The 25,520-nt window shown below is 38.0% G+C and overlaps 1 protein-coding gene and 2 long non-coding RNA genes across 4 annotated transcripts in view, besides 2 other annotated features; 2 read left to right on the forward strand and 1 right to left on the reverse strand.

Annotated features, from left to right (window-relative positions):
* lncRNA:CR44833 (long non-coding RNA:CR44833) overlaps positions 1 to 25,520 on the reverse strand; it is a 107,223-nt gene that overhangs the window by 27,031 nt on the left and 54,672 nt on the right. Inside the window, exon 3 of the long non-coding RNA NR_123794.1 lies at positions 22,206 to 22,354. This is a non-coding gene — a long non-coding RNA (long non-coding RNA:CR44833). The remainder of the gene's footprint in view (positions 1 to 22,205; positions 22,355 to 25,520) is intronic.
* On the forward strand, positions 1,995 to 2,721 carry lncRNA:CR45792 (long non-coding RNA:CR45792). Its single transcript, NR_133515.1, has one exon. It is a non-coding gene; the product is annotated as a long non-coding RNA:CR45792 (long non-coding RNA).
* Positions 6,423 to 13,578: a mobile genetic element.
* Positions 7,381 to 12,104: a mobile genetic element.
* Positions 13,765 to 14,712, forward strand: CG12680 (uncharacterized protein). 2 transcript variants are annotated; one of them, NM_001297947.1, is made up of 1 exon: positions 13,765 to 14,712. In NM_001297947.1, exon 1 carries the CDS (start codon positions 13,863 to 13,865, stop codon positions 14,508 to 14,510), a length of 648 nt encoding a protein of 215 aa, NP_001284876.1. In that variant the 5' UTR covers positions 13,765 to 13,862; the 3' UTR covers positions 14,511 to 14,712. The 2 variants fall into 2 exon arrangements, with proteins under 2 accessions (NP_001284876.1, NP_572201.2); NM_131973.3 differs by having other exon boundaries at positions 13,765 to 14,561.

The following is a 25,520-nucleotide window of genomic DNA, read 5'->3' on the forward strand; positions in this document are numbered from 1 at the left end:
CTTTACTCCTTTATTGCGATAAAGTCAATGATTTTATGAGCAAGTTGCCAGCTAGTTGTCAGGCATAGTAAAGTTACATAACTGCAGTTTAGAGCACGCGACATTTTGTCGCAAGTTTACGGTCGACGACAGGCAACAAATGCAACTACTCGAAGATGAGGTAATTCCCCGCAGCAGGAGCATCATCATCATCATCATGACCATCCCAGTACCAGTACCAATAGCAATCCCAAACCCAAACCCAAATCCAATCCCAAGGAACCGAATCGAAACGAAACTGCAAGATGCCCAGCACTGCGATAAGACCCTGAATTATGATTAGACGACAGTCATATATATATATATATATACACACACACACAAATGCTATATATGAGATGGGGTTTTGCGGTGCAGGGTGGGGTCTGCCTTTTGTTGCATCAAATTATGGGGCAATAAAACAATTCACAATGAATGAGTAATGGACAAATGTGATCGCGGCATTGGCGACAAATTTCGCCTGTGGCCAACTTAAGTTGCTAAAAATAATTGGACAGGAATTAAGTTGGTGTTTAGCCAACAGAAGAATTTCTCTATTTTATGCTAAAGTTAAAAATTGTGATTTCAAACATTGAGACAAGTTCATAATTAAGCTGCATGGAAAATTGCTCTTGCATATATGCGAATAGTTTTGTTGTTACTAAGATGAATTCGCTTACTTTTCATTGACTGCACACGAAATTTTGTTGTGCATGTGCCTTTTGTTTTTATCAGCCACACTTTTCGACGCTTGGCTGCGTTTTCATTTTTTCTTAATCAGTCAAAAATAAAAAAAAACGCAAGAGATGATCAAAACGACGACGAAGAAGCAGCAGCAGCAGCTGCTGATGATGATGATGATGATTTTGATGTGGAGTACACCGTTCTATGGAGTAATTATTGCTATATAGTATTGTATAAACATACATATATATATAAATATGAGTTAGTTGGAAGGCAATGAGCATGGCAAGTGCTCTGCCCTTGCAGCAGTAGTAGCTAGTTAGAAGAATATTATATAACTTAAGCCGCCTGTATACCCTGCAAAGTGGTGGTTTATTCGGCATAGAACGAATAACTCGAACTTGGAAACTAAAAGACTAAAAGAGAGATAAGCGAGAGAGAGAGAGAGAGAACCTTGCCAGCAAACTTGGCTAATATCTAGGATATTTGGTGGTCTTATACTCTAAGCACTCTAAAAGTGCTCGGCTCGGTTAATTTTCGTTGGCGTTGTGCTTATGATTTATGATGCTTGAAAGATAAATTCTGGCAAAGCTCTTGTTAACTGCCGCTGTCAATAGTCAGTCGCCGACTGCTGGCAGTCAACCGTCTATATAAGATATATGCTATCCCCCCTTCCCGCAACCCAATCCATTGCTGATAATGATAATGATGCCGATGCGCAGTGTCAATGCTCTGTAGCGGTGAATTTGCGTTAATACTGCTTCTGATTCGGAATACCTAAGTCTGCACTGCCACAATGCCTCTTCTTTTTAGCATTTATGTATTTTTTGTTATCTTGTTGTTCTGTTTTCTTGTGCAAAACTCAAGAATCCCACTTGCTAAAGTCGATGTCGTCCCACTATTGGGCACATTACGTATACGCCGCGTATACGCCTTGCGTTTGCAACACTGAGTGTGTGTGTGTGTTTGAGTTGTTTGACTGCCCAAAAGGCATTTTTATGCTATAATTTTAAAAATCAAAGAAAATTGATAATCTGCAAGTGCCGCAGAACGCAGGCCACTATGCACACTTACAGTTGTGGCCAAGATGTTAGCAATTTTAAGTTGGTTTGGGTTTTAATTCTTTTTTAATTAGACTGTGTAAAACAAGGAGCCATTTGTTGTCTTTCAATTTTGTTTTGCTTGTTTTTTTTTTTTTTTTTTTAACTTTCAATTCCACAATTTGAGCCGTGCAACCCACGGTCGCTGGCCAAATTGTAATCGTAGTTGTGGTCGCCGTTGTAGTTGCAGTCATGCCTTGAATTTCGCTTTGATGGTCGCCGCATTCGCATAAATCAATAAAAGTGCAGCCGCTCAAGAAGAGGAAGAACGAGAAGAAGCAGCCAACAACAATTACAACTGAACTGCAGCAGCAACAACAACTGCCGAAGGAGGAACACGAAAAGCTTGGAAAATGCAGCGAAATTTTCCCAACCTGACAGATAAGGAATAATTTGGTGGAGGCTAGATAAAATAGCTATCAAACTTTAATAAATTTTAAATGGCAGAAGGCAGCATAATTTCGTTCCATCTACGCACTTTGCCACATATTTTATCCATTCATTTAACTTAACGAAGAATGTATATAAACATTTAGATTTGGTAACGATTCCACCAACGAGCCGTTCAGAAGCGTAGAGAAGCTAATGATATATAATGGCTATTCGGTTTTCGATTTCCGAAACAACAAATTGCAATTTTTACGACTGGGAATCTTTGGGGCAAATGAAACTTTCTTCCTTCAAACTGACGATAAGAATCAGTGAACAAGTTTAAAATGCCATCGCAGGGCAAAATAGAAGAATTCCAAATAACCAAAATGGGCTGAAAACCAAAAAAAAACCAAACAAAAATCAAAAAATGCACACAGGTCGATCGTTGGAGGTGGGTTCCATAAATTTTCATTAGAAATGCACGCGGCAGCAGCTAAATGATAAGAGACTTTATGGCCCTTGTTTATATAAAATCTGGCTTTAATTGAAAATAAAAAACCCCATCGAGCTGGAATTATTGAAATGAAATTTAAATAATTTTTGATGAAACACTGTTTTTTTTTTCTTCGTTTCTTTCTTATGGTGCATCAAAGTGGCGTGGAAAAAGAGGCAAACAAAGGGTATCATCATAAAGAAGACTATATCTACATCTGTTAAATTAATGCATCTTCTTCGAAGAAGTATAGTATAGTAGAAGTATTCAGCTAAATATATTGTATTAATCGGTTAATGTTTTTAAATACAGCAAACTCTTGTTTTATCTGCTTTTTTTTTTTACCACTTTAAGAGAATATTTAAAGTTAGAGATAAACGCGATTTTTGCCTCAGTGCATGACTTTTTACTGGCCTCTCTTTCGCTCCCTGAGTGTGTGTGTGTGTGTGTGTGGTATAAAAGTTGATTTTTTGTCGGTTTTAATATTCGTGCTACCGTTAGAATCAACAGCGCAGAGTGGTGTGGAAAATTCGTGGAAAGCAGGGGGCGGGGGGTGGAAGGGGAAAATGGTAAGGGGGCGGCGTCAAAGTCGACGCTTCGCCAGCGCCGGCGTCTCTTTGGTAAAACATTAATTAAATTAATTAACCAACTCGTGCCAAGAATTTCATACCGAAGGAGGATGAGCAGCAAACCAAAAGAAGAACATATCTATGTTGCCGTATGGTCGTATATATATATATATATTCCAGACATCGCTTTGGAACGCATAATTAATGCGCTCAGTGCGCAGAACCAGATTAAAGTGCGCCTTGCGCACACATACATATATACAGATATATATGTATATATATATATCTACTTATTCCATAGCTACTTGCTGCTGTTAAGTCAGTCATCTGTGGTGAAAGATCGGATCCGTCTTCCGGCAATTGAAAATGATTCTTTCAATTAAACAATGCGCCGAGCTGAGTGGGTTTTACTTTTAATGTTACTTTTCCCGGAATTAATGGTTTTTATGATTTTTATTCATAGTTGCAATAATAGGTGAATTTAAATGGCGTCGTTATTTATTGTTTCGTTTTAAATTGGCAAAATAACCGTTTGCCATCTGCAACATCTATAACATCTATTGACCAATTTAATCCCTTTTCACATTTGATTAATCCAATATTTAAATCCAACTGAATTGAACCAATTTTGTAGGCCTTTTGTTGGCCACTTCTCGCATCTGTAGCTTAAGGGCCAAATCCAATCAATCTTGGCCAACACGAAGATGCCACTGAATACGTTTTCCATATCCGTTAGCAGTTTGGAATGTGAAACCCTGACCAAAAAGAGCCAAAATATCGCGACACGTGCCAAGTGAGCCACACAAGCCACACGGCGAGAGACATCAATCAATTGCGTTGATTGAATGCATTCGAAACCGAAAACCAAAACGAAACTAAAGAAAGGGGGATCTGCGAAAGTAAATAAATAAGAAAATAAACACACAAAAGTGTGAAGTTGGATATAAAGTGGCGCTTAATTGCGAGCGATTAATGAAGCAAGAATCACCAATTCCCCAATGCCCAGTTTCGAGGCGCCCAGGGCAATCGGCTTCTTTTTTTTTTTTTAGTGTAGCCGCTCTGCTGTCGTCGCCTGTGTCAGGTGTCATGTGTCAAGTGTCAGGTGTCAGGGGGCAAGGGGCAAAAGTTTAACGGTTCTACCAGCCACCAATCAACGCAAGAAAACCAACAGTAACAAAAGTAAAGAAATAAAATAAAAAACCAACATCAAATGAAAAACGAAACAATCCAAAAAGCTTACAACAAAATTAACACGAAAATCGCCGGCAGCCAAATGGCCAACGAACTCCAATCCATTGGCAATCGGAAGGTCGCCGTCGTCATGAAAATACTTCCAATATATGGGTACAAAAATAAAGCAAAAAAACAAAGAGCAATATCAAGTGCAATAAACCATAAACTGATGGAATCCCAAATTGAATAAAACTATCAAAGAAAACTGCAAAAAATATATAAATACATATACGTTTAGGCTGGACACGAAATACTTGTTGAGTATGTTGTACCTACTTTCGGAATACCCTGGAAATTTTTAAAGTTTTTCTAAGATTAGTTGGCTCTCCAAAAGGAGAGTTTTGTTCTGGATATTTAAGATTGGAATAAACTTAAGCCTAAATTGTGCATATATGAGAATTTCCAGGAATATATCACTGATCTGCACCCTCGACTACTGTGTAGTTAAAAAAATCTGGCACAGTCTTCGCATATTGAACGCCTCTCTTTCTGCTTCCGATTCTACATTTCGGATTCTCCAGTTCTCCGATTCTCTGTGACACAATTTCAAATCAAAGGAGCGAGGGGCGACGGAAGTATCAGACTTCGTGGCCCATCGATTAATATGGAGAACGACAGCACTTGCCGCAAATGGTGTGCCAACTTCCGATCACAAGTACGTCTATATATACATATATATATATATATACAATTCGAAAAAGCCGGCGAGAAGAAGAGCCCAAACCATAAATCACATGAGCGTATGTTGACAACACTGGCAGCATGACAATTGCCACCTGCCGGGCCGAAAGGAAATCCCATTAATGACAAAATCAATAAATTCATAATTCCATCCAAAGCAGACATCATCAAATGTAAAATCAACAAATCGAAAAGTTATACAGTCAGACAGAATGCCGTTAAATCAGCGCTTTAAATACAATATTAAATTAAAGACCCCTCCAAATTCTCCACTAACTTTTTCAGGGGACAGAAAACCAAATAATTAAATGGAAACTCAACGGGAGAGGAGGCGAACGAGAATGAAATTGATTTGTTAGATAAATCAAAAGTTGATCTAAACAACATAAACCAAAGCTTGGACAATGCAATTCAACAACTTTGTTCGGCGATTGAAATGACTGAGAAGGGGATCGACGAAATTCTAAGATTAAAGACTTGAGATCAAAATACAATATTGAAGCGAAGTTGGTGTTTAATCTTCTGCGATTGAAGATTAAAAGTCACAGAATAAATGATAACCCCATCTGAATGAAAAATGTGAAAAAAATAACTTTACCACTTCAGTAAATCCTTTTCAGCTAACTAGCTTCTTTTAATTAACTTCATTTGACTCTGGTTAAAAATCAATTAAATATAAAAAACCACTGCTGCTGCATTCGAACGGATTACGCAATCACACAATCTGCCAAGCGTTTTCTTCCGGAAAAGTCAATCAGTCCATCACTCAATCGACGATTGAAGGAAGCCAAACAGTTGGCAGTCTGCAGACTGCCGTTGCATTAATCACCCAATGCAATGCAGGCAAATCAGAACCGATCCATCGCATCGCACTCGTCATAATTATCGATGATAGCTCGAACTCAACTCAACTCAACTCAACTCAACTCGACTCGACTCCAACGTGTCATGTCAAGCCCCCCGATCAGTGATCGCCCCTCTTTGTATTGCCTAATTGAAATAATGCCGCCCGTAATTGAATCAATTAAATCGGCAGAGCAAATCAACGCCGGCGAATGAATAATACCACTGAAGGGGATCTATGAGTTGTGGCGTCTTCATAAATTAAGCACAATACTCTACGAGTCATGTGTCTTAATATTTTAAAATTAATAAATTATTTAACAAAAGTATCTTTCGTTATTCTCTCTTATTAGAATGCTTCAATCTTGCTCTCAACATGTATAGTTTAATGGAATAAAGTAAAGATAAGAATATATTACCAAAACTATTTGTAAAATCCCAAATAAGAAGATTTTACTCGTTGAGTTTTTGTAAGAAACTGATTTTATTTGGAAATATCTTCGGTTTAAATAGGTGACATGAGAATCGCATCTTAAAGTAAATGGCCTACGCAGAGGCCTACGTAAATAGTCCCCGCCTTATCGAGGTCCCACGCTCGGGCACATCTGCCTATCTTGAGCGGCGAGGACCTTATCTGTGGTCTCCCACTAAGGGACTATTTTAGGAGGCGGGGAACGATCTCAAGTGACTGACTCATGTAGTGTGCACTTAAATTACATGTTTTTGAGCAATGCACCCATGTCGCCTTAGATAACAAAATCCTAAATATAATTTATCGCTCTCGATTCATTTACATAAGATATGAACGGAGCCCAAAATTGTAAGTCTTTAAATATATTCGTGTTCATGTGTGAACATTCTGCCAAAGGGCCAGCAAGCTGAGATGTACATTAGTATATTAGTTGCATTTATAACAGTAGTGGACTGTATTTATTTGATATATGTTCATTTATTTTGCAACTAAGATTTCAATGGGCCTAGTTTTTCTGGCTTTTAATTTTATTGGATTACAATTATGGTTTATATTATTTTTAATTCAACAATTTGTACTCAATTAACTTATTTTAAACATTTTGCTTTTTCTATGTAGAAGTACATTTTCTATTAAACAACGATATAGTGGACTGTATATTTTTATTTGTTATATTATTTTATTGTTTATTTACTATTGATATTTATAGTACTGGCAACGGACCTGCAAAGGTTATTGCTTGCATTCTTTGTTGCACAGCACATTTCCGTATGAAATATATTATTAATACTATCATTAGTATTAAAGCAATAATTAATCCAGCATGTCCGGAAATATGATGGAAATGTAAATCTTTCAATTTTTGATGGTTCTCTTTCATAAATTTAATTTCATTATTCAATCGTTCAAATTCCTCAGTATGATTTAATAATGATGGTGTTAGAAAAAATTAAAAATAAAAATGAAAAAATTAAGGGCGAGTCGGTAGAAAACACTTTCCCTAAATCAAACACTGTCCCTAAATCAAACCCTCCCCCTACATTAAACCTTGAAATGCGTGGTCACCCTGAAAAAGAGGGTATAGCACAAAACAACGCTTTAAAAGTAGAGCAGGCATTTCGTAATAATGTTGGCCAATTTCGAGTATATCTAGAAGATACGTCTAAACTAATAGACAGTAGTCCAGATTTCCTTAAAATAAGGAAAAATAAAATTGAATTTTTATGGCATAAAATAGATAACCTGATTGAACAGGTGAATAGTCATTTTGAGAGTTCGCTATTCGAAGAAGAAATTAGCGAACTTGAATTTGACAAACAAAATATTCTTACAGCCATTAATAGTCGACTCAGTGGCACAATAAATAAAGCTGAAATGTCGACGGTTGTTAAGGCGGAGGAGTTACCAACCCTGCCTAAAATACAGATTCCCACCTTCTTTGGTGATTCCAAAGAATGGGATCTTTTTAATGAACTCTTTACAGAGCTCATACATGTGAGAGAGGATCTCAGTCCTTCTCTCAAATTTAATTATCTAAAGTCAGCATTAAAAGGAGAAGCCAGAAATGTGGTTACTCATTTACTGCTCGGCTCTGGAGAAAATTATGAAGCCACTTGGGAGTTTTTGACCAAGCGATATGAGAATAAAAGAAACATATTCTCAGATCATATGAATAGGCTTATGGATATGCCAAATTTAAATTTAGAATCCAATAAGCAAATAAAGACATTTATTGACACGATTAACGAGTCAATTTATATTATAAAATTAAAGGCACAATTACCAGAAGATGTGGATGCAATTTTCGCTCACATAATTCTTCGGAAATTCAATAAAGAATCACTCAATTTATATGAAAGCCATGTTAAAAAGACAAAAGAAATACAGGCACTTTCTGATGTCATGGACTTTTTAGAGCAAAGGCTCAATTCTATATCATCATTCTCACAGGAAGTAAAACCTGTAAAGAAAATGATTAATAATAACAAGAATAAAAATTATAGTGACAATTGTGCATATTGCAAACTACCAGGGCATTATTTAATTCAATGCCATAAATTTAAAATAATGAATCCAGCAGAACGGTCTGACTGGGTAAGAAAAAATGGGATTTGCCTAAGATGTCTGAGGCATCCGTTTGGTAAAAAATGTATAAGCGAGCAGCTTTGTTCGACTTGTCGTAAACCTCACCACACGTTACTTCACTTTGCAGGTCATAATCCAGAAAAAGTAAATACGTGTAGAACAACAGGTCAAGCCTTGTTGGCCACGGCCTTGATTCAAGTAAAGTCGAGGTATGGAGGCTTTGAACAATTAAGAGCATTGATTGATAGTGGCTCTCAAAGCACAATTATTTCAGAAGAGTCTGCACAGATTCTAAAATTGAAAAAATTTCGGTCTCATACTGAAATAAGTGGAGTATCTTCCACAGGAACGTGCATCTCCAAGCACAAAGCGGTTATTTCGATAAGAAATTCTCCGAAAAATTTAGAAATTGAAGCAATTATTCTCCCAAAACTTATGAAGGCACTTCCAGTCAACACGATTAATGTTGATCAGAAAAAATGGAAGAACTTTAAATTAGCCGACCCCGATTTTAATAAACCGGGTCGCATTGATTTAATCATTGGAGCAGACGTATATACTCACATTCTGCAAAATGGAGTTATAAAAATAGACGGTCTCCTTGGGCAAAAAACTGATTTCGGGTGGATAGTTTCTGGATGTAAAAAATCCAAAGGAAAAGAAACCATTGTAGCCACAACAATAGAAATAAAAGAGTTAGATCGCTACTGGGAAGTGGAAGAAGAAGAAAAAGATGATATCGAGTCTGAAATCTGTGAAAATAAATTTATCAAAACGACAAAAAAAGATTCAGATGGGCGATACATTGTGTCAATTCCATTCAAGGAGGATGTCACCTTAGGAGATTCAAAGAAACAAGCGATAGCTCGTTACATGAATCTGGAGAAAAAACTAAAAAGAAATGAAAAACTTAAGGTTGACTACACTAAATTCATGAATGAATACATGGATTTAGGACACATGATTGAAGTGAGTGATGAAGGCAAATATTTTTTACCGCACCAGGCAGTGATTAGAGATTCAAGCCTTACGACCAAATTGAGAGTAGTTTTTGATGCTTCAGCAAAAACTACGAATAACAAAAGTTTGAACGACATAATGTGGGTTGGGCCACGAGTTCAAAAAGATATTTTTGACATTATTATTAAATGGAGAAAATGGGAATTTGTTGTTTCGGCAGACATTGAAAAGATGTACCGACAAATTAAAATAGATAATAATGATCAAAAATATCAATATATTTTATGGAGAAATTCTCCAAAAGAAAAAATTAAAACATATAAATTAACCACAGTCACTTACGGAACTGCATCTGCACCATATTTGGCTACCAGGGTTCTGGTAGATATTGCAGATAAATGTAAAAACCAAGTTATTAGTGCAATAATTAGGAATGATTTCTATATGGATGACCTAATGACTGGAGCTGATTCGGTAGAAGAAGCTAATAAATTAATAACATTAATTCCCCATGAATTGCAGAAAGTTGGATTCAACTTAAGGAAATGGATTTCCAACAATTCCAAAATATTAACCACTGTGGAGGACACAGGGGACAATAAGGTTCTCAATATTATCGAAAATGAATGTGTTAAAACTTTAGGACTAAAATGGGAACCTCAAAAGGATTTATTTAAGTTCAGCGTAAATTGTAATGATGAATCAAAAAATATAAATAAGCGCGTTGTGTTATCAACGCTAGCAAAAATATTTGATCCGTTAGGATGGTTGGCACCAGTCACGGTTTCAGGAAAACTTTTTATTCAAAAACTTTGGATAAATAAAAGTGAATGGGATCAGGAATTATCCATAGAAGATAAAAATTATTGGGAAAAATATAAAGAAAATTTATTATTGTTAGAGAATATTCGAATCCCAAGGTGGATTAATTCAAACAGTTCTTCAGTCATTCAGATTCACGGATTTGCGGACGCCTCCGAAAAAGCATATGCTGCAGTAGTCTATGCTAAAGTAGGACCTCATGTTAATATAATAGCTAGCAAAAGTAGAGTCAACCCTATAAAAAATAGGAAGACAATTCCCAAACTCGAGCTGTGTGCAGCTCACCTGCTTAGTGAATTAATCCAAAGACTAAAAGGATCAATTGACAATATAATGGAGATCTATGCTTGGAGTGATTCCACGATTACCTTAGCATGGATTAACAGTGGTCAAAGTAAGATCAAATTTATAAAAAGAAGAACGGATGACATTCGGAAATTAAAAAATACTGAATGGAATCATGTTAAGTCAGAGGATAATCCAGCAGATTTAGCATCCAGGGGAGTGGATTCTAACCAGTTGATCAACTGTGATTTTTGGTGGAAAGGTCCGAAATGGCTAGCAGACCCAAAAGAACTTTGGCCTCGGCAGCAGTCTGTAGAAGAACCTGTCTTAATAAATACGGTATTAAATGACAAAATAGATGATCCTATTTACGAATTAATAGAAAGGTATTCCAGTATAGAAAAACTTATACGTATAATAGCATACATAAATAGATTCGTGCAGATGAAAACAAGAAATAAAGCCTATTCATCAATTATTTCAGTAAAGGAGATAAGAATAGCGGAAACAGTTGTTATTAAGAAACAACAAGAATACCAGTTTAGGCAAGAGATAAAGTGCCTTAAAATCAAAAAGGAAATCAAGACAAATAATAAAATATTGTCATTGAATCCATTTTTGGACAAGGATGGGGTTCTAAGAGTTGGAGGAAGATTGCAAAATTCCAATGCAGAATTTAATGTTAAACATCCAATCATTTTAGAAAAATGCCACCTAACAAGCTTATTAATAAAAAATGCTCATAAGGAAACATTGCATGGAGGGATAAACCTAATGCGAAACTATATCCAAAGAAAGTATTGGATTTTCGGGTTGAAAAATTCGTTGAAAAAGTATTTAAGAGAATGTGTAACGTGTGCAAGGTATAAACAAAATACAGCTCAGCAAATAATGGGTAACTTGCCAAAATATAGAGTGACGATGACATTCCCGTTTCTTAATACTGGAATAGATTACGCAGGTCCTTATTATGTTAAATGTTCAAAAAATCGTGGCCAAAAAACATTTAAAGGATACGTTGCTGTATTCGTTTGCATGGCCACCAAAGCCATACACTTAGAAATGGTAAGCGATCTAACTTCAGACGCATTTTTAGCAGCACTCAGAAGATTTATTGCTAGACGGGGAAAATGTTCCAATATCTATTCAGACAACGGAACAAATTTTGTAGGAGCTGCAAGAAAATTAGATCAAGAGTTATTTAATGCAATACAAGAAAATATAACGATTGCAGCGCAGCTTGAAAAGGACAGGATTGATTGGCATTTTATTCCCCCGGCAGGACCTCACTTCGGAGGTATTTGGGAAGCTGGAGTTAAGTCAATGAAATACCATTTAAAGCGTATAATCGGCGACACTATTTTGACTTATGAAGAAATGTCAACTCTTTTATGTCAAATAGAAGCATGCTTAAATTCAAGGCCATTATACACTATAGTTAGTGAGAAGGACCAACAAGAAGTTTTAACACCAGGTCATTTTTAAATCATACTGCTTCGCGTTAAAATATTCATGATCGACAACGCCGATCTTTAACAAATTGCTATGATTAGCAATGAAACATTTTTGAAGCTCATTTAATTTTAGAATTTCTACATCTGTTAATGTTGGTTTTACTTCCAACTTTCTAATTTCCAAAATAATTTCGGACTGCTTCTTAAGGAATTGAATAGTCTTTTCTGACATCATTTTGAAAATTTTTTGTAATTTCTTAATATATATAGTACGTGTATATGTATTTTATATGTATTTATATATATATGTGTGTTTGGATAAACAGAAAATTCTTGTTTTGACTTAGCTGATGTCGTTGTTGTTGCTGCTGCTGTTGCTGCTGTTGTTGCTGCTGTTGCTACTGCTGTTGCTGCTTCTGCTGCTGCTGTTGTTGCTGCTTCTGCTGCTGGTAGAGGCTCCTTTGAATTTGACTTCCTTCTCTTCTTTAAGGCTCCGTCGATGTTTAAAGATGATTTTTTTTTTTTTTTGGCACGTTTTATTATTTTTGTAGTCCAGTCAGATTTTTTGTTTTTTAGCCATTTATTTCGGCATTTATGCTCTTTTGGCATATACACTGCACTCTATTTATGAGCTGATTTAATGCTATTAGAGCATTTATAAGGCACTGTTTTCAGGCACTTTTTATTTAATTTATGCTCTTATGGCATATACACTGCACTCTATTTATGAGCTGATTTAATGCTATTAGAGCATTTATAAGGCACTTTTGTTATGCACTTTTTAATTTCACAATTGCTGATGTATGGCCTCAAGCACGCCTTACCACAATTTATAATGGTACACAAAGCAACCTTTAGCTATAGACTATAAGGTGCTTGTTTTAAAACATAAAAGATTCTTTTGTATCTTTTGCTTTTTATATTTATACTCTGTTCCTTACCTTTGGTAGGGGGAAACAAGAGTCACTTATTTTTGCTACCTTTAGCTGTAAGATGCTTAAAGGAGCTGGCCTTTCTCTGAGTTCCTTACCTTTGGTAGGGGGAAACTGCAGAGTCGATTAAAGGCTCGATTGACCAAATGTAAAATCCCAAATAAGAAGATTTTACTCGTTGAGTTTTTGTAAGAAACTGATTTTATTTGGAAATATCTTCGGTTTAAATAGGTGACATGAGAATCGCATCTTAAAGTAAATGGCCTACGCAGAGGCCTACGTAAATAGTCCCCGCCTTATCGAGGTCCCACGCTCGGGCACATCTGCCTATCTTGAGCGGCGAGGACCTTATCTGTGGTCTCCCACTAAGGGACTATTTTAGGAGGCGGGGAACGATCTCAAGTGACTGACTCATGTAGTGTGCACTTAAATTACATGTTTTTGAGCAATGCACCCATGTCGCCTTAGATAACAAAATCCTAAATATAATTTATCGCTCTCGATTCATTTACATAAGATATGAACGGAGCCCAAAATTGTAAGTCTTTAAATATATTCGTGTTCATGTGTGAACACTATTTCATATCATTTAACGATTACATTTATTAAAACTCCAAATGCATAAATTCCCCAAACCTATTAGCGGAGCTAATGGAATCCACACATTCGGTTCGCTTCGAATTCAAGTCACGACCCAGATGAGTGAGTCATTCGACCCCAGCAAACTGCTGGCCATCTGTCTACATTAGTCTGTAATTATTATTTGTATTTGCCGCATTTCGAAATGAATCGATTTCGAGACACACACTGACGCACAGCAGATTGTATTGGCGAATCGGTAAGGACAAACGGTTCGTGGATGGAGCTGGCAGGGATTAGGTACGGGTTCAGCTTGTGGCTCCTCTTGCTCCATTTCAGCTGTATCCTGGCCATCATCGATCACACAAAATGCAAAGAATGCGAACAGTACAAATACAAATTGCCAGAGAGATGCAAATATTTGGTGGAGGATATTCATGTGTTTGAGCGAAAATGTGGCGGCACATATCCACTAATGGCATTTACCAAATATCGGGATACATTCGTTAAGACCGGCGAACCATATTCCCTGTACATGCCAAGCTCCTTGGATCATGTGCTTCTGCTGATGAAGGACTCCGCATTGCAGAGCTGTGCGCGCATTCAAGTGGGCGATACGAACACGTTCTTTTGCCTGGACGATAGCACCAATGAGACGATCAAACTGGATGTGGCCCACATGTATTGCTTCCCATTTCACATCCAGCTGCCGGATGATCTGATGCAGGAGTGCCTCATAGAGAATGAGATGACCAATGGCTTTCTGAACGATATCCTTCGCACACGACGCGGCATCATCCACTATACCTTTGGCTCTAGTCGGGGCCATCGTCTCAATTGTGGATATTTGTTGCCGAATCTCCTGCTCCTCGTGCCTCATCTCCTGCCATCGATGATGAGTCGTAAATTTTTATGCGAGCTGCCATAAAGATTGATCGGTTAAGCCAAAAAGGGGATGGCATTAAGCAAAAATTGCTTTAAAAAAAAACACAAAAAAGCGCAAAAAACAAAAACGCTAAAGCTGAGTAAATATATATGTATATGAATTGCCAGTCTTATCGATGGCCTTGCTCCTGGCCATCTCCTTTGCGCCACCACCGGCCCTTGTTGTGTATTTTTTATTTTATGGCAAAACGAATGAAACTGTATTAACGCATTGTTTGTTTTCATTGGACGCGAGCAGACTTCTGGGTTCCCATGACTAAAAGCCTTAGCAAGCTTCTCAGGAATTCGAGAGCAAACGATCTTGTTGTCTTCATATTGCTTGCTGATTAGTTTTCTGATTTTCCTTTTAACAGTTCTTAAACATTGACTGCCACATGATGAGCAAATGAAGTGTAGATGCTGTCTAATTACAAAAAAAAAACATTTTCCCTTCCACCCTTCTGATTGATTGCACATATACATATATATATATAACTTCGATCTGGCCACGTCACGTTGCATTTCGTGATCCAAAGAGATCGGTCACCTGCGGCTGCCTGGCGTGCGTACTCGCCAAATTTCCATCCACATTGCAAAACCTAATTCGCTATCGCCGCCGGTCGGCGGTATTCACGTATCCAAATCACCAAGTCTCGGTTCTCTAATCCCCCATTCATCCGGTCGTTTGTAGTCGCGTCTAGCGGTTTCCCCCGACTGCAAGGAAAAGCCTTGGCGCGACCATCGACCAAATTGTCAATGCGGCGATCTGAATGCAGAACATCAACATCAGCATCGTTTTATATATGTATATATACGTATGTATGTATATATCGATTACTCCAGTTCGATCGCACTGAAGCGATTTGCATTTTGGGCATTGGCCCGGGTTAAGGAGAATCATGGGTTTTAGCAACAGTTGTGTTTTGTTGCACAAATGCCGTTGTCCGCACAGTGGTCGCAATTGGCAATGATAATGCTTAAGAAACAAATGGGAAATTATTTAACAAGGTGTGTCTGAATGTATGCAACACCTTGACAATACGATGCAAAAATGCGAGTTTTGCTTAAACATTTGATGCTTTTTGCTTTAGAATAGATATTTGCAATGCGACATCCACTGTGCCACAAGAAAAGCACCCACATGCAAGTGGTTTTTTCTTCTACTTGCCGTGGTTTCGGTTTATTTTGAATTTTCTTCTGGTATTCATAGGAATTTCCAATTGATTTTCAGTTTCTATTTGCACCGCCGCTGTCACGTGTTGGCCAGCCACCCTCCCTCTCTGCTTGCATTTGTCCACGCCCCTTTCTCTGCACAGCCCCCATGTGGTACACAGCAGGATCCCTTGCCCCATCAACTCATTACGCATCTGGCACACTTGAGTTCAATCAAATGCCAAATGCTGCAGCAGGTGGGGTCTTACCGCGACTCCTCCGCGCACTTTGTGCTTTACGGGTATAATTGCGCAAAGGCTTTGGAAAGATCTGTCCAGCCATTTGCATAAATTTCCCTTGCGAAGACGAAGATTTCGCGACGAGGGGAGCGACCACACAAACTGGGACTCTAGGGGAGAGATCACAGAGAGACCTGACTTTCATCCGCCACAACGAGAAAGAATCTTTACATATTTTTTGCTTCACTTGAAGAATGGCTTTCTGATTTTGTACTTATTACTTGCCCTACGACGGATTTATAATAAATTTAAAGGATTTATAAATAAATTCGAAGAAATAAAAAGGCAACTTTTGGGAAAATTAAATATGTTAAACTCCTATTCTCGCTGTGCAGCCAAATGGTTGGCCAGTGGCTAACCATGTCATAAACAATGATTAGGCGGCGGCTGGTGGTTCTAGTGGTGCTAGTAGTGCTAGTCGTGGTGTGTATTAAAACGGTTTCCATGTTGCAAATGGTAGCGATCATCCTCCTCCCCCCCCCCCCCCCTCTCACAACCATCCTCTTCTGGCTGCGATTGCAGTGAAATTGCATTATAAATTAATTAGTCAACTATTTGAGCAGCACACCTGTGAGGGGCGATCGGACAGGATGGGAGCACGATCGAGGGGAATCTCCCATAGACGGAGTTTTTTCAGAACAAATCAGGCAGCAGAAACAGTAGTCACCAAAGACGGACATCTCCGGGGGCTTTGGGAACATTGTGACCGGCTACCGAACAGATTCCCCACAAATGAGTTTCGTTTCGTTTACAAGTTTTGCGGAATGTTGCTGACGCTCATTAAATGTATTTAGCTATTTGATTGATTTCCCTAATGCTTTCCGTAAGCGAAAATTGTATAGTATATCATTATTTGATTTTAATTCAATAGTTTATCAAAACTATTTATTTGAATAATATTCTACATTATTCAATATTAAATCTTCCCACACGTGCCGCTCAATCTTCGTGGCGGCGGCAATCAAAGTGTTATTCATTGGCGATTCGGACACGCCTACTTAGTGACAGCAATTAGGTAGCCGGCTATTAACCGGCTGGAATCTTATAGTTATTCATTTGAACGTCATCGACGACACCTTGAACAGAGCGAGATCGATGGGCGTGGCAAATCGGCTAAGAAGACTGCTGCCGGCTAAGATATCTAAATTTAGAGGAGGCCTACTAAAAAGTAACATTAATCAGTTGATAACTTAGTTTCGGTCAATTCCTTGTGGTCTGGGAAATAATTAAAATATTCTCTTTGATGGTGACGAAGGAAAACAATTCATGCCCAGAGATCGGACATCGTGGCGTTAAAACAATAAGCGGTCAATAAGCCAAACAAAGCGAATATGCAGTTAACTTAACGGTCAAGCGTGAAGAAAAACATAAATAAAACTTTGTCAAAGAGCCCTAAGAGCTCTCAAATTGAGATAAACAAATTTACAGTCAAGCCTGGCTAGAAGCGCTTGAAAATCGTATGATTCTGAAAACTAATTTAGATACATATTTCTCTGGCTAGAAGTGCACATTATTATATGAGCGCATTACAAAATCTTGTCGGAATATAACATATAGAAATATTTTCAGTACTGAATCAATATATGCAATATTTCATATATCTAGCTTTATCTTCAACTATATGAATGAATCGTAGGACAAAGGGCAGGCTTCCCTGTCGATCGATGAAGATCTTTGACCGCCAATCGATTTCGTTTTCCAACGTCCCTGACACATGAACTTTGACTATTAATGAAACACGGAGCGAGAGTAAAAGAATGGCCCCCGAAAAAAAAAAAAAAAATGCGGACGACGGGTTCGATGAAAGTACCGTTTGGGCATCTTCCTCAGCAGCTTTTCGGATCTTTTTGGCTACTTTGGGGCGCTACTCTTCTGGCCCATTGTCAACGCAACGATTTGTGGCAACAATAGACAATTTGAAATCTTGATCGAACCTTTTGTTCGCTTCGTTTCGCTGTTCGTTGACTTTTTGTCACCATATCTATCTATTCGTTGGGAATATAGAAAAAAATACAACAAATATAACAGCCCCGTCTGTCCTATAAACCATCGCAATCGGTATTGCACCGCCCCCTTTTCTATTTCGATGCCAAAAGTGCTGTTTATTTTTAACAATATCGACACATTCGCAGACGCATTGTGTTGCGGATTATTTGTTAATTTTTTGTGTGTTTTTTTTTTTCATTTTCGGATTATATCATCTTGAAAGGGCTGTGGCTTTGTTTCCTTCGTAGCCAGTGTATATATACAATATATAACTAATAGAAAATTGGTTTAACCTTTCTTTGACGATTTCAATGTATTTGTATGTATTGGTTGTCTCCTTATTTTTTTGCAATCTATTTTTGGCCCCTTTGTCTGCGACTTTCGTCTTATGCAAAGTGCGTGAAGGTGACTGGACTCTGGCCTTTTCTTTTTTGGTTTTCTATACTAAATAAATTTTAATAATCTCCGCCCCTTTACCACCCCACCATCCCAGCAATAAGTAAACGTTTTTCTTTTGGCCCTTTTGTTTAAGATTGGCAAGTCCGATTGGCCAACATTTTGGGCAATATTATTAAGTTTTGGAACATAGTTAGCTAGCTATATATGTATAATATTGTTATTAATTATTTCTAATTTAGCAACTTAATTACAAAAACGTAGCAATGCCTATCATCGTTTCTTTTAGCCTTATTTTAACGGCGCATTCAGCAAATTGCTGGCTGAATATGATTTATTTGAATTTCCCTGCCTCGAAATGCGAGCCTACATTTGTGTACATCTATATTTGGGCGTGGCTTCCATCTCGTTAGCAGCGTCACCTGCAGCATTAATTAAGCAACAAATGGCAGCAAACATGCCTCAAGATGGACTCGCGCGCTAGATGGTTGGAAAAATGAAGCTACTATGAACGAAAGCGTGAATCTTGGGGATCTGGGGATCCAGGCGGGCAAAGACATTCATAGATGCCCAGGAGAGATTGCCGCAACAAGATTCTTATCACCGGCAACTGCGATGGAAGAGCCTGCCACCTGCAGACTGCAACATCAACACATGGCCTGTCCGAGAATCAACAATCCGGGGCGATGATAAAGTTATAAAAAACGGAGCATTTCCGATTAAGTTGATTGTCGAAAATTTGCAAACAGATGAAATATTTCAGCAATGTGATTTAATGGTCGTGTGGTGGCATCCACACGGTAATTGCAAACGCCAGCGGGGCGTTTTGCAACAGCAAAACAACGTGCACTTCAAAAAATTAAAAAAAAAACCAAATGAATCTAAAAAAAAAACACTTCAATAATTTGAGGAAATAAAAAGTGCACGTAGTTTGAAAGTATCTTTACTGATCTAAGTTGTAAGCTGATATAATGAAATAGGTGCAGCTTGATCTGTTTTTTTTTTTTTCTTCCAGTGCAGTGGCAACCTCTACGCTCCAGATTCGTGGCTACCGCTGTTGTTGGCCACCTGTTTTGTCATCCATTAGCCATCTTCCTCTCTTGATCGAACCTCTTGTTCGCCTCTTTGTCTCTGGGGTTTGGAGGTTGGGGCTTGCCGTTCGGCGTTCAACGTTTGGCGCTTGTGGTTTGGGGCTAGTTGCATGCAACGCCTGCTTAATGGCATTTGGAAATTTGTCAATCGTTGTTGGGCAGTGGTAGCAGTAGCACTGCCACCGAGCGGCTCGTGTTACCCCCTTTTTCCGCTGCAACGGAAGTGGGAGAGCTAAAAAAATTGGCCAAAGCGGTTCTTCTGGGGCAGAAGCGAGCCGCATCCCCCCCTGCCCCCTAGTGTTGCCACATCCATAAGCCATCCACCTCTTCGATCTAACGAAGCAATTAATTTTGCCTGGCACGTTCCCCGGTAGTGGCGTGGATCGTAGCTCCGGTTTCGTCTGCTTCCAGTTGTGCTTTTTGCCATTTTTTTTTTTTTTTTATTTAGCTTCTGCAATTTAAGTTGATGTTGCGCTAAGTGCTGCCATTGCCCCCAGGGGCGTGGCAAGGGGGCATCGGATTCTGTGGCGAGGGGGGGGGGAGTAGTGGGGTAGCTGCGGTCTATCATTTAAATGACGAATTGAGTCAAGTCGAACCGGCCGGCCAAGACACGCGCTATACTCCATATTCTATTCCTGATCGTTCCTTTCTTATAGATGTGACACCCGGCAACATGCAACATGCAATATGCAATATGCAACATGTTGCCAGCCACTTTGTTGCCGGCGATAACAGACACGCACACAGATGCATTAGCATCAGATATATCTGCGATATGTTAACAGATTGAAGCTGGAAAATTGATTGATAGACAGCCGACGGTTAGATGCAACACAAGCGCTAGTGGCAGCCGTGCCAAAGTGACAAAGAACATTGTAACATATATTATATATATTATGTTCGTTAGCTTTTTATATTTAAAATAAACTAGTTTCAGTATTACCAGAACTACAAGCTGCAACTTAATTAAGCATTTGAGTACCAGGACTGTTGTAAAACATAATTGACGATGGATAAAAAGTTAGAGAACCATATATACAAACAATTTAACAGTACTGTGAGTGGCGAGAACCCCAATAGCCGCGTCTGCTATTACTAGGAAGTATTTTCTTGGCTGCATACACTGCGCTTTATTGCGCCATATTTGCACAAACATTACCGAAAGCCCCTTGCAACTTGGCAACTTGGCAGCTCGGCAACTCGGCTAACCTGTCCATAAAGCGGAGGCAAGCAGACGATGTCGCTGTTTGTTTGCCTTCTTGAGCGGTGTTAATTGTCATAAAACGAAACGATGCGTAGAGCAATAAGCATACATACATATATATATATATATACAAGAAGGAATTTATATAAACATATACATATTTAAACATATACACATTGATGAGGTGTCTATGGGGTCGTTGATAAGCACTGCTTTTGGCCTGTTCACATTCCGTTTGGCATTCAGCGCATTCTTTTGGTCAACTACCGCCCAAAAAGCCATCCAATCAATCGCACTTTATGGCATCATTATGCTAATGTTCAATTGTGCATTGTCTCTCTCTGTTTCTGTATACTTATGCGTATATATAAATATATGTATGTATGTATGTATGTGTGTGTATATGTAATTATATGTATGTGTATAGCACCCCCCAAAGACTCCAAAAGGCCCCCTTCTACTTTAGATTATTGTACAACGTTTACAGTTTGGTTTTTGTTTTTTTTTTTTTGGTCGTTCATTCATTTCCATATGGACACGCTCATTTGATTAGCATACACATGGAGGGAGGAGTCGTACATCTGCATATAAATCTATATCTTTGTACATATCAAAGTATACCTATATATATATATATAGATATATGTATTGATTTGTGTTTTGATTTGTTTAGCATTACGTGTGCGCTGCTCGCTCATTTGACCCAATTTGTTATGCAAATATTATGAGTTTTATTCTCGCTCTTGGAAGATCTTAGGAATTTTCAGCCATGGCAAAAAGAGATACGATTTTCCAGACTTTTGTCCAGTGGCTTTCATTGTTATTTCATTGTTCTTCGACTGTCTTTTTTTTTGTTCGTCTGCGCATTGTCTCGGCTGGAATTTGCATTCACTGATGTCATCGTGATTAAAACAGAAATAAAATAAATCCGAAAGGAACTCACAAAAAAAAAAGATTCCCCAAAAATTGCATTTCAAATGTAAACGATTGTTCTTTTTTTTTTTAGGGAAGTATTAAAAATTCGTAGATTTTGTTATTGTTTGAAGTTTTGTAAAATAAAATCGTATTCAACTCTTCCTGATTAGCAAAAAAAAACACACATTTATTAAGCGCTAATTTTCCCTCAAAAAGGAACTTGGAAGTCAGCATAACGAAGCAGAAGAAAACTGAAACTGGTTTCTCCCTTTTCCTTTTCAAATACAGTTGCTTTTCAAGAAGAGAAACGCAATGGGAAAGGGTTAAGGAAGAACAGCTCCAAAGAAGGCTAACAAAGCTCAGTCCAAAAAAAGTCTGACGAGGCTGATTACCCAGAAGGGCCCTTCTTTTCGAAGAAGATTTTAAAATGTATTTCCCTCATTTGTCTTACGCTTCTCGCATTGCTTTTCCTCTTATTTTTGCAATTTATTTTTATTTTTGTTTTTTTTTTTTTTAATTTTTTCTAATTTCTCTGATTTATGGAAACGGCAGTGAGAGACACTCGGGGACCCACCCAAAAAAAAAAAAAAAAATCTGAATCTGAATCTGCGAATTCCCGAAAGGCCCCAACAAACAAAACAAACGAACTGACTCACATGACCTGCCTGAACTTGGCTTTAATGGCTTTTTATTAGCCAGTTCCTTTCGATGCCATTTGCCGTTTTCGCTGTTCGTCATTTATTTTGGCCATAAAATCCGTCTGGATCTTCGTTCTCCAGCCTTATCAGCATATTGCACTTGATGGCTGAAAAAAAAAAGAAAAAAAAATCCAAAATTGGAATGAGAAAACCGATTGATTTTACTTCACATATTCTTAAAATTACGTTTCATATTTGCCTTCGCTTTCGTTTTGAAGAACCGTTGAATAAATATTAAGAATATCAAATAATGAATAATATTGGCTGTCAAATATTTAAGAAAATTAAATGGTTCAAACCCACACTTTGTCATCAAGAGAGTATAGATTAAATACTAACAATTTGAACACCCAAGATGAGCGGAAAGGCGGCAAAATTCGTAAAGATTTTGACATTAAGAATGGTGGCTTTTAGACATATTATACCCTATGGTGGACAAGTGCGGATCCAGTCAAGTATTAATTGCACTCGTACTGCCAATTAATCTGCCCGATAATCGTATTAATTGCCGGCACCGTGGAGCCACTCATAAATATTGCTGCCAAGTTTAAAGCCGTCTGACTTCTTCTCGGCCAGTTTTTTGTGCTGTGGAGGGGATTTCGGTGTCCAAAGCTAAAGCTAATACCGAAGATGCAGCTGATCAGGTGGCAGATGCAATAGCAAAATGGGATTCTATCCTAACCAAGCGCAAACCTGGTTTAAAATAGAATGCAAAAAGCAATCAAAATGCAAAAATGAACAGCTGTTACTATGGCAATGGATAGCAATGGATGTGTGCGTAAATAAACATAACAATGTTCACTAAAAGACCGATTATCATAAATACATAACGATGTGTATATGAGATGAAAAAACTATAAAATTACGTAGATTAAATACCATTTAAAGGCATTTTCAATGTAATTCAACTAATTTGGGGACAGCCAGATAATTATAAATAAGAGCACATTCTATGGTCGAGTGTGGAAACTATTAGATACTAAATCAAAGGCAAAGGAACAATTTTTAGATATCTAGTTTAAGCCCACAACTGCAAACGAAAGCGAAACGATGGCAAAGGGTAATCCCGACTGCCAGTTATCTTTTTTTTTTTTTTTTTTTTTTTTTTGAAAATCTCATCTCGAGACAAACCCAATGCCTTACATAGGCAATCCAAGCGAGTTGCGGGACGAACTTTGTAAAGGAAGAAAACAAAAATAAAAAAACATCTGCAGCAAGCGAACTTTACATGCAAAAAGGAATCACAGTTGGTAGTTTGCTTAGATGGTTGTTGTTGGTCGGTTGTTTCGTTGGTAGGTTGATAGGCAGGCAGACAAACAGGATCAGGAAATTCCGGTTTGCTATTATTTTTATTATAATAATTTTTCTCCTTCTTTGCAGCAGAATTCTTCGGAGGATGTGAGGCTCTTCTAATGCCGAAAAAGCCGAGAGCAAACGAGATGGGCATATCAAACAGGAATCCGCGACTGAAAGAACATTGAAAGACGATACGATACGATACGATATGCCTACGTTCTTCTGGGTTCTTCTTCTGCTCGATTCTCGATTGGTCAATTCTCCGGTCTTCCCCGACTCTCTTTTTTTTTTTTTTTTAAGTTTCTGTGTGCTGTATGTTGTGGTGTCTCCTTGAACTGGCGCTGCTTGTCGATCTGGCCGTGACTCGTTTGCTATTTTTATAATCAGCAAGATCGAAATAACTGGGCAATAATGGGGTATACTCATTGGGGGCCGAACAGGGATCGATGACTAGCGCGATAAGAGATTATGGCACGGCACGGCTGGCTAACAAAACATTAGCTGAATTATATGGGTACAAATAAGATAATAGTATGAGCAACTCTGTTTTTTTTTTCATTTGAAATTGCGGGTTTTTTCACTTAGATTGATCAAATTATGATTAGATTACAGCTTGATGATATGAATTTTAAAAACATGAATATGAAGCCAATTAACATCATTAATTTTTGCGGAAAATTTACCAAATTTCACATTTCAAAGCTTAAATGCCATTATATAAGAAATTTTAAAACAAATAACAGAAATAAATGATATTCTATATTTGGAGAGTTATTCTAATTGTTATGATTAAAAGACTGATTATTTTTAGGTTGAAATTGGCATACGATTTGTTTTGCAAAATTGTGAACATTTTTTTCCAATTTTTGTTACAGCTTGTCTGAAAATGATCGCAGAATCAAGCAAATAACTGTTTTTAGTAGCTAATTACCAACTCTAACCATCCGCGTCACTCTTATACTGATTTCAAAAAAAAAAAAAAAAAATCGAAAATTTTCTCATTTTTTGTAAATTTAGCATCATCAATTTTTGCGAAAAATTGTCAAAATTTTACATTTCTAGGCTGGAATGCCCCGTTGTTGCAAATTTTATAACAAATTCAAAGGTGTATGCCAAACTATATTTGGACAATTATTATCTTCGTTGTGCACAAAATACTGATTATATTAGAGCGAAAAATAATTAAGAAATCAACATACAGGGTAGTTTGTATGTTTAATTCCTTCTTCTGGCACATTATCTACAGCTTCCGAACCCAAAAGGATACCAGCAGTAAAAAAAAAAAAAAAAAAGACAGAAGAATCTGCCTTACTTCTCAACTACCTCCTAATGTGCGGCCCGTTGGTTGAACAGGTTCTAAACCCTCCAACCCACCATTCTTGGTGGACCTCTCTTGCAGCCGCCTTCCTCCTGTGGCTCTATTCAACAGTCTTCGGACCTCTCTTCGCCGCAATTCTTCGCGCTGAACTCTTTCAGTGCGATATTCATTGCGATCTAAGTTTGATCCCCGCGTTTTTCCGCTGGCTCCACGCTTTGGATTATTGATTGCTCTGGGTCTCTGGGCAAACGTGTGCCAAGCAGTGGCTCTACCTCTCTCTCTCTCTCTCTCTCTCTCACTATCTCTCTCTCTTTCTTCGCCAATAGACCCCTCTCTTTCGTTCGCCCACTGCCGCTGCGTTAAGCATTTGTCGCCATGGCAAGTATTTGCTTTTCCACTTTGCATTCGCTGTCGAATTATTATTTATGGGACTGCATCTAATTCAGAAGACGCAGAAGAAGCACCAATCGCTGAAGAATCGGGCAGCTATAGCCTCTGGGCCATTGATGTCTTTGTTTATTGGCTTCGGTTCCTGTTCGATTCGGTTCGATTTGGTTCAATGTTCAAATGGGTGGGTTGGTTCTGCTTTTATTTTTACCATTTTCCCATTTCGGCTTGCAGTTTTCAGTTCGATGCAAAGTGGGAGGGGGTCGTTAGCT

Source organism: Drosophila melanogaster, chromosome X (genome assembly GCF_000001215.4).
Source record: "Drosophila melanogaster chromosome X".
NCBI classification, from domain to species: domain Eukaryota; kingdom Metazoa; phylum Arthropoda; class Insecta; order Diptera; family Drosophilidae; genus Drosophila; species Drosophila melanogaster.